Source organism: Dipodomys ordii, unplaced genomic scaffold, assembly GCF_000151885.1.
Source record: "Dipodomys ordii isolate 6190 unplaced genomic scaffold, Dord_2.0 Scaffold64, whole genome shotgun sequence".
Classification (NCBI taxonomy): domain Eukaryota; kingdom Metazoa; phylum Chordata; class Mammalia; order Rodentia; family Heteromyidae; genus Dipodomys; species Dipodomys ordii.
In genome coordinates this window covers 3,039,781-3,049,663 of record NW_012267280.1, presented here as the reverse complement: position 1 = coordinate 3,049,663, position 9,883 = coordinate 3,039,781, and the positions used below count along the sequence as shown (strand labels likewise).

At 54.8% G+C, this 9,883-nt stretch overlaps 3 protein-coding genes across 3 annotated transcripts in view; 1 reads left to right on the top strand and 2 right to left on the bottom strand.

The window, feature by feature from the left end:
* Positions 1-293: 293 nt before the first annotated feature.
* Pspn (persephin) lies at positions 294-969 on the top strand. Its single transcript, XM_013022740.1, has 2 exons — positions 294-564; positions 650-969. The coding sequence occupies exons 1-2, from the start codon at positions 405-407 to the stop codon at positions 967-969; spliced, it is 480 nt and encodes a 159-aa protein (XP_012878194.1). The 5' UTR covers positions 294-404.
* A 51-nt stretch (positions 970-1,020) lies between these two features.
* Alkbh7 (alkB, alkylation repair homolog 7 (E. coli)) lies at positions 1,021-3,081 on the bottom strand. The gene is made up of 4 exons (XM_013022739.1): positions 2,852-3,081; positions 1,844-2,017; positions 1,634-1,758; positions 1,021-1,451 (listed from the first exon to the last, which is right to left on the bottom strand). Exons 1-4 carry the CDS (start codon positions 3,053-3,055, stop codon positions 1,295-1,297), a joined length of 660 nt encoding a protein of 219 aa, XP_012878193.1. The 5' UTR covers positions 3,056-3,081; the 3' UTR covers positions 1,021-1,294.
* Positions 3,082-5,502: 2,421 nt separating this feature from the next.
* Clpp (caseinolytic mitochondrial matrix peptidase proteolytic subunit) overlaps positions 5,503-9,883 on the bottom strand; it is a 5,635-nt gene continuing 1,254 nt past the window's right edge. Inside the window, exons 3-6 of the mRNA XM_013022729.1 lie at positions 9,597-9,693; positions 7,802-7,989; positions 6,975-7,080; positions 5,503-5,789 (exon numbers count right to left, since the gene is read on the bottom strand). Coding sequence (XP_012878183.1) covers positions 5,620-5,789; positions 6,975-7,080; positions 7,802-7,989; positions 9,597-9,693 — 561 coding nt within the window. The 3' untranslated portion in view covers positions 5,503-5,619. The remainder of the gene's footprint in view (positions 5,790-6,974; positions 7,081-7,801; positions 7,990-9,596; positions 9,694-9,883) is intronic.

Genomic DNA, 9,883 nt, shown 5'->3' with positions numbered 1-9,883 from the left:
GTGCTCCTGAGCTACCTTCACAGGGAGGGGACCCCACTGAGGGACTCTGTCCCCATCTCTCCCAGCAGATAGTGGAGCAGGGACACTGGATGCCTGTGCGGGGCTTGGCCTTGGCTGCATGCATGACACTCGTAAATCAGGGGGCATCAGGGGTGTTGGAGATGGGTGTGTGGAATGTCTGGGTGGGTGGGGTGGGGGTGAGCCCATCACTGTTAGGAGGAGCAGGGTCTGGGGGGGGTGATGGATAGGAGTAGAGGCTGAGCCCTGAGTATGTAGGGGTGAGCTGGGCGGGACTTGGTACCTGCCCTTGGCTACAATGGCTGGTGGTGAAGAGGTTAAGTCCCCAGTGAGGCCCGGGAATAAATTGAGGGCCCAGGACTCCCCTAGCCCCAAGACCTGTCACAATGGCCACAGGGAGAGTCCTGTGTGTGTGTCTGCTCTTCCTGTCACTGCAGCTGGGGCTCAGCTGGAGCCTGGACGCCGCTCAGCAGGCTCCAGTGCCTACAGGGCAAGTCTTGTCTGAGCAGCCGAAAGAAACTGGAGGGACCCGGAGGCCACCACTAGGTAAGGACCCCCCGAAGACCCCCCAATGACTTCCCATCACCTTTCTGCTGACACCTGCCCCGAGTCAATGCTTTCTCTCCCCCAGGTGCCCCCCACCCCCAGCTCCGCCCTCGCCGAGCCCCGGCCACTGCGTGCCAGCTATGGAGCCTGACCCTGCCGGTGGCTGAGCTGGGCTTGGGCTATGCCTCAGAGGAGAAGGTCATCTTCCACTACTGCGCTGGCAGCTGCCTCCGTGGTGCCCGCACCCAGCACGGCCTCATGTTGGCCCGGCTGCGGGGCCAGGGCCGAGCCCACGGGGGACCCTGCTGTCGGCCCACCCGCTATGCTGATGTGGCCTTTCTCGATGATCGCCTCCGCTGGCAGCGGCTGCCCCAGCTCTCAGCGGCTGCCTGTGGCTGTGGCTGAGGGTGACCAGCCACCCGGGTGCCCCGGAGCCATGAGTAGAAGAGCTACGGCTTGAAGAGCTCACTTGGCTAATATTTATTGGAGATCGGAATACAGAAAAGACTAGAAGGAAGGGGAGATGGGCAGGGGCACCATCAATGAGTGTAATAAAGAAGCTGCTCTCCTGGCCTTGTGACTGTGTGGCGTGTACCCTGACCAGCCAACATGGCACCAGGTGGGCCGATGCTGCCCTGTGCAGGCCTCAGGACCTGCAGGCAGCCAGTGGAGGATGGCTGGGCTGTTCCTTCTCCAGCTTCATCCAAAAGTCTGGGGACCAGCCTGGCCATCAGCAGGCTCGGGGTGGCTGCTGCCCTGGCCCTGTGCCCTCAGGGAGGGAACGGCAGATCACAGAGATGCGTCGGCCCCGGGGAATGCGACGCTCCCCGAAAAAGGACTCTTCATCCCGAAGGATCTCATGGGAGAAGTCATAACGGGCCGCACCCCTGTATGAGAAAACTGGCTGTGAGTAGGTACCAAGGACTGCTCCGTCCCAGGTAGACCAGGTCTGGGTCTCTCTGCTGCCCCTGGTGCCTGCCCAGGGTAATTGCAGTGTCGCCATGAGGACCGAATGAAGTTCTCAAAGTCAAGGTGGGCACCTGGCATGTCCTTGGAGGTAGGGCCGTACCTTAGGATGTAGAGAGAGCCTGGCTCCAGCAAAAGTTCCAGCCACTGCTCTGGCTCCTGGGTGTGCACCAGCCGCATGACACTGGGAGACAGCAAGGACAGGCCAGCAATAGTGGCCCCACAGAACTGGAAGAGGGCATGGGGTGGGTCAGGCTCTAGCCTGGTCTGTGCACCTCAGCTGAGGGCTCGGAGCCACTGGGTCTCTGCCCACCTTAACACTGTCCACGTGGGGCTTGATGTAACCTTGGGGCTCCAGGTCCAGCACGTGCACTGGGGACAGGAGAGTCTGGCCAGGGCCAAAGGCAGCTGACTGTACTCGCTGCAAAATATTTCGGCTTGCTTCTGACCAGCGGGACTTCTCTGTCTCCCGGAAGCCGTGGATGGCCTGCACAGAGAGTTGAGGGTCAAGGGCTGGGCTCAGCCATGAGCGTGTGTTTGGCATGAGCAAGGTCCTGGGTTTTATCTCCAGCAATGATAAATAAAATTCAGTAGAGGGCTCAGGTCAAGCCTGGAAGCTGGGGATGAGAGACCAGGATGAGAGGGAGGGGCAGAGTCCAGGACAATGGACTGGTTTTCCCATCATGACCACAGTCCTTACCTTCATCCTTCCATGCCTTAATCTAGGCATGAAATCTATAGGCCCCTATAACCTAGCATTAGGTACAATCCTAGCAATTTCTGAAATCCCCACGGGATCTCTGCCCAAGGTCCAGTCCCACCCCAAACGCTGCTCCTTCGCACATCTCCTTCCACATCGTTTTCTGCCTCTACCCTTGGGCCCTAACAACTCCTGGGACCTCCAGGATCCTGTCTCCAGTTGTGTCCCTGCCCTCATTCCCAAGATGTTCTCAGGTCCCCAGGTTCCCCATCCCTCAGCTCCCAACCCTCTGCCTGAATTCCAGGCTCCGCCCAGCCACAGATCCGTCCCGTAGACCCCTAGTTTTAGGTGCCACCCACAGCATAGCCCAGCGGCCTCCGGGAGGCCTCTGGTTCCCAGTCCCAAAGCAGCGTGTCCCGCCCCCGAGACCACAGGCTCCGCCCCCACTCTAGGTATCCTCCGGATGGCCCCGCCCCGCGGCCTAGCCCCACCCACCTGAAAGTGTTCCGATGGCCCCGCCCCAATACAACCCCGCCCCGCTGTTCTAGGCCCCGCCCCCGCCGGAAGCACCGTTCCCACATGGCCCCGCCCCCAGCACGACCTCGTCCTCGCCGGCCTCACCGCGTCCCAGTGATCATATTCATAGCGGCGGCGGCGCAGTTCGGGTTCCAGCTCGCAGCTCAGCGTCTCCTCCTCGGCCTTGCTCAGGAAGCCAGGCCGCACCACAGCCGCATTCTTCAGGCGACTCAGTACCGCTGGGCACGAGCCCCGTACCCAGCCAGACCCAGTTAGCGTCCGCAGCGCCAGCCCTCCACTCCCGGCCATAGCCCTCCTGGCCCGGCCGTGAGAGGCCCGAGTTCGGGCCACGCCCTCTCTATAGAGCCATTGGCTGTAGTCCGCCAGGCACCCCCAGCGATTGGCTTTTCTCAGAGTCCCGCCTCTTGCTCCTTGCTCGTCCTCCCAAGCTTCTGGCTCCTTTAGAGCCCGCCTCCTTTAGTCAGTTGCTTAGATTTCATTGGTTGTGTCCAAAGTCGGTCGGCAGCTCGGCCTCAGCACCGTCTCTTTTATTCTGACCTCCTACCCGGTGTCTGGGCGCCAAGGGCTTGAGTCTTTGGGAGATTTGGGATAAAGCCAATGTTATGGAATTGGCTAGGGTTAGAGGTCAATGGCAGAATACAAGCACAGTGAGATGAAGGCTCAAGTGTCAGGCGGCCCAGTTTGCAGAGTAGAGGGTTGGATCAAAGGTGAAAGCAAGACTTCATTTTTGTCCCCTTCTCGATAGTTTTGGGGCTTTTTAAAATTTATTTTTGCCAGTCCTGGGGCTTGAACTCAGGGCCTGAGCACCGTCCCTGAACTTCTGCTCAAGGCTAGCACTCTACCACTTGAGCCACAGCACCACTTCTGACTTTTTCTGTGTATGTGGTATGAAGGAATCAAACCCAGGGCTTCATCCATGCTAGCAAGCACTCTACCAATGAGCCACCTTCCCAGCCCCAAGCAGCTTGGTTTTGCAGACTGAGTTTTCTCCTTCTACCCAAGTGCTAAAGCCCAGCTTCCTCTCAGTCCACCATTCATCTTCAGCTGGATGACTTCATTGCTGTCAGACCACTCTCCCCCGCCTGCCATCCCACAACTCCACCTCACTCAGACGCCACTGTCCTTGTCTTTCAAAATCTTACATGGTGACATTACTCTGTGGTGTGGCCATGCTTTCTAAATAAAACAGGGTTACATCTGTAATTCCAGGCTGACTTTGAACTCCAGAGTGCTAGATTACATGCATGAGCCATCATGCCTAGCTCCCTCCTCCTTGGGGAGTGGGAGTTAGAGGATTGTATGGGGTCTAAACTCAGGGCCTTATGTTCTGTTGTTTGGCTTGCCTAGTTTGTGTGTGTGTGTGTGTCAATTGTGGGGCTTGAACTCTGAGCCTGGGCGCTGTCCCTGAGCTCTTCAACTCAAGGTTACAGCTCTACCACTTCTGGTTTTCTGGTGGTTTATTGGAGATGAGTCTCACAAACGTTCCTGCCGGGGCTGGTTTTGAACCACAATCCTCAAATCTCAGCCTCCTGAGTAGCCACAATTAAAGGTGTGAGACACCAGCACCCAGCCAGGCTAGCTTTTTAATTTTTATTTTTGCCAGTCCTGGGCTTGAACTTTGGGCCTCAGTGCTGGGAGCTTCTCTTTTGCTCAAGGCTGGTACTCTACCACTTGAGCCACAACATCACTTCTGGCTTGTGTATGTGGTACTGAAGAATTGAACCCAGGATTTCATTCATGCTAGGTGAGCACTCTATCACTAAGCCACATTCCCAGCCCAGCCTAGCTTTTTGCTGGTCATTTTGGGAGACTCTCATGGACTTTTCTGACCAAGCTGGCTTTGAAATTTGATCCTCTGCCTCCAATTTTTGTTGTTGTTGGTGGTGGTCGTGGGACTTCAACTCTAGGCCTGGGCACTGTCCTTCAGCTCTTCAGCTCAAGGCTAGCACTTAACACTTGAGCCACAGTGCCACTTTGGGCCTTTTCTGTTTATGTGGTACTGAGGAATTGAATCCAGGGCCTCATGCATGCGAGACAAGCACTGTACAGCCGAGCCACCTTACTAGTCTCTTTAGCCTCCAATTCTTGATTGTCCCTCCTTCTATCTCCCTTGGCAACTGGCCTCATGGTTTCCCCACAGACTAGACACAGGTCTGCCACAGGGCTCTGGCATTGGCTGTGCCCTCTACCTGGATTACTCCTTTCTAGTGCACACATGTGGCCCCTCCTTTGACTTCTCGAATGTCACCTTCTTGGCAAGGCCTTCCCTGACCACTTCATTTAGAATTGCAGCTTCCCTTTCTGACTGCCCCACGAGGACACAGTGAGCCATCCGAAGCCCCTGTTTGTGTTTCCTCTCCAGCCCAGGCCTTAAGTAAATGCTGAGGAGTTTGCAGAGGAAGGGTTAATTCAAGAATTGGAGTGAGGGGCTGGGAAGGTGGCTCAGTGGTAGAGCGCTTGCCTTGCATGCATGAAGCCCTGGGTTTGATTCCTCAGCACCACATAAGCAAAAAGAAAAAAAAGCCGGAGGTTGTGCTGTGGCTCAAGTGGTAGAGTGCTAGCCTTGAGCTGAAGAGCTGAGGGACAGCGCCCAGGCCCAGAGTTCAGGCCCATGACCAGAACCTCCCCCCCAAAAAAAAGAATTGGAATGAGGAGCACAGAGCGGTCAGAGGCTGGGTTGCACCCGGGAGTGAGCACATTGTCACAGGGCAGTGAGCCAAGGTTTGTGTAGAAGATCACAAAGATTTAATTTAAAATCACAGTGTCTCAGCCAGGCTGCCCACCAAGGGGGCATCCCAACGTCCAAAGTTCCTTGAGAGGTCCCTCTGAGCCCTGCAGCAGGGGCCTGGCACTCAGGTGCTGGCCGGGGCAGGTGGCTCTGTTGGTGGCGTAGTAGGCTCCTTCTGAACCAGCTCTGGCTCATCCTCACCATCCTGGGGCGGGTGGACCAGGACCTTGTCCAAGATGCCAAACTCCTGTGCCTCCATGGGGCTCATGTAGCGGTCCCTCTCCATGGCCGACTCTGTGGGAGGCAGAGCACCCAGTAAGAGCAGAAGCCTGGAGCCATGTGCACAGCTCCCCAAACTGCTGTGTGGAACTGCCAAGCCCCCAGAGTAGGATGGTATTTGGAGAGGGGGCCTGGGTAAGTCCTGAAGTCATAAGGGTGGGGTCTCCAGGTATGGCGTTAGTGCCCTTGTCAGAAGAGAATGCTGTGTGTGTGCGCGCGTGTGTGTGTGCGCGCGTGCATGTGCGCGCACATGAGCGCATGTGTACTTGTACTGGGGCTTGAACTCAGGGCCTGGGCATTGTCCTTTAACTTTCATTTTTGCTAGTTAACTGGAGATAAAGAGTCTTACAGACTTTTCCTGCTTAGGCTGGCATGGAACCATGATCCTCAGATCTCAGCCTCCTGAGTTGGTAGGATTACAGGGGTGCAAAAGAGACTTCTTACAGGCCAGGGAAAGGTCATGTGAGGATGAGGGGAGAAGGCAGGCAGTCATCTGCAAGCCAGCGATCAGTCCTGTGGAACCATAACCTTGGACTTCTAGCCACAAGCTAGGGAGACAGTCCTGGTTCTGGCAGGCCTGGTGTGGCCTTAGCTTCCCTTCTGCATCTCGTCTCCCTGATTTCAGTTTTTCTTTCCCACTTTGTATTAGACCCACGTGACCAACATCCCCATCAGCAGGTAGGAGGAACAGCATTGGCCAGCACACCCTGACGCCCCAGTGAGACCAACTCTCACCCCTACCCCTATCACCTGCTCCCCACACCTCAGAACAGGCTCCGTTGTGACAGCACACAGCCGCTGTTCCTGCTGTGGAGCTGTGGGGACTTGCTAGGCAGCCCAGGCTGGCTTTGGATCCTCCTCGGGGTCCTCTCGAGTGCTGGGGTCACAGCCGTGACCAGCATGCCCTTCCTGATTTTACTATGGTTTAGGTTTAGGTAACTGTGGTGAGAGCATCTGCTTGTGTTTCACTAGCTGTGGGGGAGATTCCTCCATGTTATGGCGCTCCTCAGGGGTGATGCTGAACCTGAGAGTACTGAGGCAGAAGTAATGCACATCTTGCATGAGCACAGTGGACTGGGGGCAGGACAGGCAAGATGGCCACCACTGGCACCCCTGGGAGCATTGCTGAGAGAGGAGGGCTCTGTTCTCATGACGCTAGGGGTGGGGCCTGTGTGGGGCGGGGCCAGCTTGGGTACTCACCAATCACCTGCAGGCTCTGCTTCGTGTGCTTGGCATAGATGTTGTACAGCTGCCTCTTGAGCTTCAAGATCTCCTCTGCTTGGATGGCGATATCTGTGGCTTGGCCCTGGGGGGTTGAGGTAAGAAGATGAAGGCTGGACTTTGGAGGAATTTCTCAGTCCCCTCAGATCCTGCTTGGTCTTCCCAATCATATACTTTTTTTTTCTGTTCTTTTGTCAGTCATGGTGCCTGAATTCTGGGCCTGGGCACCGTCCCTCAGCTCCTCAGCTCAAGGCTAGCCCTACCACTTGAGCCACAGCATCACTTCCAGTTTTTTCTGCTTATGTGGTGCTGGGGAATTGAACCCAGGGCCTCATGCATGCAAGGCCAAGCACTCTACCACTGAGCCACCTTCCCAGCCCACTTCTTTTTTTTCTTTACTGTCATACGGCGGGATGAACCCAGGGCCTTGTGCATGCTGGACCAGCGTTCACCTTTCACCTTGAAACCTGTGGTGGCTCCTTCCTGGAATCCCAGCTATTCAGGAGTCTGACATCTGAGGATGGAGATGCAAAAAGCCAGCAGAAAAAGTCCAAGATACTCTTAATTCCAACTAATCAGCAAAACATCAGACTGGAGGCATGGCTCAAATGGTAGAGGACCAGCCCAGTGAGTGCAAGGCCCTGAGTTCAAACCACTGTAGCAGCAAAAAGATAAAATCTAGACACTATACCAGATTTCTGCCCAATCACTGCTGTCTAGATCTCCCTCTGTACCGAGAGAGAGAGAGAGAGAGAGAGAGAGAGAGAGAGAGAGAGGGAGGGAGGGGCTTCTAGACCTTCACTCACCCGGGCGCCCCCTGAGGGCTGGTGGATCATGATGCGGGAATTGGGGAGTGAGTGTCGCATTCCAGGGCTGCCAGCAGCAAGAAGCAGAGAGCCCATGCTGGCAGCCTGACCCACACACCACGTGCAGATGGGGTTCAGTATGTACTGCATGGTGTCGTAGATGGCCAGGCCAGCCGTCACTACGCCACCTGCAGACAGAGGTGCAGGAGAGGGGTCATGTCTCTCCCACCCCACTCCACCCCAGTCCTGGGAAGGGCTCTGAGAAGTGTCATTGCCAGCAAAGATCCTAAGTATAAATGGTCCAGGGGTGGGGAAATGGGTGTCATGGAGCCATGGGGAGGGAGATACCTGAGCTAGATAATTGTCACCATATTTGGATGAGGCCAAGGGGACCAGATCTAGGCATTTCCCATGAGAAACAACAAACCAGAGGAGAGTGGTAGCTAAGATGTTAAGTCCTGTCATCTTCCTGCAGTGCTTACTGTGTGAACCGCAGCTGGACAGTTTATCCTCTGTGTGGCCTTGGGCAAGTTACTCAGCCTCTCTAAGCCATAGTTTCTCCACCTACATTGGAGATAACTAAACCATGCCTACCACTTGGAATAAGGATGAAAAAATGCTGGTTGAAAATTGTCTGGCATATATTAAGTACTTGATCCAAATCAGCTATGCTTTTCTTGGGAATGGGACAAGAAAAAAAAAAAGCTTTTTTTTGGTCTGCTTGAAACAGAGTTTCTGAGTTCAGGCTGGTCTTGAACTCATGGTCCTCTTGCCTCAGATTCCAAAGAGCTGGAATTACTAGTGTGTACTGCTACACCTGGAAAAAAATAAGCAATTTCAAAATGTGGATGCAATCAAGTTGGTAAAAAAACAGTACATGTCTGGGCTGGGAAGTTGGCTCAGTGGTAGAGTGCTTGCCTTGCATGCACGAGGCCCTGGGTTCGATTCCTCAGCACCATGTAAGCAGAAAAAAGCCAGACGTGGTGCTGTGGCTCAAGTGGTAGGGTGCTAGCCTTGAGCTGAAGAGCTGAGGGCAGCACCCAAGCCCAGAGTTCATGTCCTACGACCAACAAAAACAAAACAAAACAAAACAAAAAAAAGGTATGTATGAATTCAGCTGTGGGTTTGTGGTTCTGAATCTAAAAGCTAGAAATAGAAATATATCAGGAAGGGGCTGGGAAGGTGGCTCAATGGTAGAATGCTTGCCTTGCCATGCACGAGGCCCTGGGTTCCATTCCTCAGCACCACATAAGCAGAAAAAGCTGGAAGTGGCGCTGTGGCTCAAGTGGTAAAGTGCTAGCTTTGAGCTGAAGAGCTGAGGGACAGCGCCCAGGCCGAGTTCAAGTCCCAGGACAGATTAAAAAAAAAAAAAGAAATACATCAGGTGTCTTGACTTGGGAGGTGATGATCAGGAAGATCAAGGTTCTAGGCCAGCCTGGACAAAAGATTAACTGGACCCCCCAGCTCAACCCATAAACTGGGCTCTGTGCTATACACCTATCATACTAAGTGTGCAGAAGGCAGAGGTAGGAAGATCGTGATCAAGTGCCAGACAATCCCTATCTGGAAAACAACTGAAGAGAGTAGCTCAAGTGGTAGAGTACCTGCCTAGCATGCGTACTGGGGGTGGACACAGGCGGGACAGGCAAGCTTTTATAGTTTCAAGATACTCTAGGGTTTCTGAAGAATGTTCACACCTTTACTTCAGTCTGGCCATCCCTGACCAGGGATGTTGGTGCCCATAGCCCTGGTACCTCCTGAGGAGCAGCCCTGCCCAGAGAAAGGCCCTGCTCACCAGGGCTGTTGATGTACATGTGGATGGGCTTCTTGTTGCTCTCGGACTGTAGGAACAGCAACTGTGCAATGACCAGGCTGGCCACATTGTCATCGATCTGTATGCGGGGAGAATGGGGGCGGGGGGGGGTGGATTGGAGGTGGGGAGAAGATTTAACGGAAGGGTGAAGGGACCTGGGTCAAGGAATCAGGAAGAGGGAGGGGGGCAGAGCCCAAAAAAGAAGGGTCAGGAACTCGGGGCACTGCTGGTGGCTGGGGCCTGTAATCCTAGCTACCCAAGCTTCTGAG

Excerpts from the sequence above, each read along its gene's own strand:
- Pspn (XM_013022740.1), top strand. The coding sequence starts at position 405 with ATGGCCACAGGGAGAGTCCTGTGTGTGTGTCTGCTCTTCCTGTCACTG. Across the intron at positions 565-649 it reads GACCCGGAGGCCACCACTAG|GTGCCCCCCACCCCCAGCTC; the intron begins GTAAGGACCCCC and ends TCTCTCCCCCAG.
- Alkbh7 (XM_013022739.1), bottom strand. The coding sequence starts at position 3,055 with ATGGCCGGGAGTGGAGGGCTGGCGCTGCGGACGCTAACTGGGTCTGGC. Across the intron at positions 2,018-2,851 it reads AATATGATCACTGGGACGCG|GCCATCCACGGCTTCCGGGA; the intron begins GTGAGGCCGGCG and ends CTCTCTGTGCAG. Across the intron at positions 1,759-1,843 it reads CCCACGTGGACAGTGTTAAG|TTCTGTGGGGCCACTATTGC; the intron begins GTGGGCAGAGAC and ends GCCCTCTTCCAG.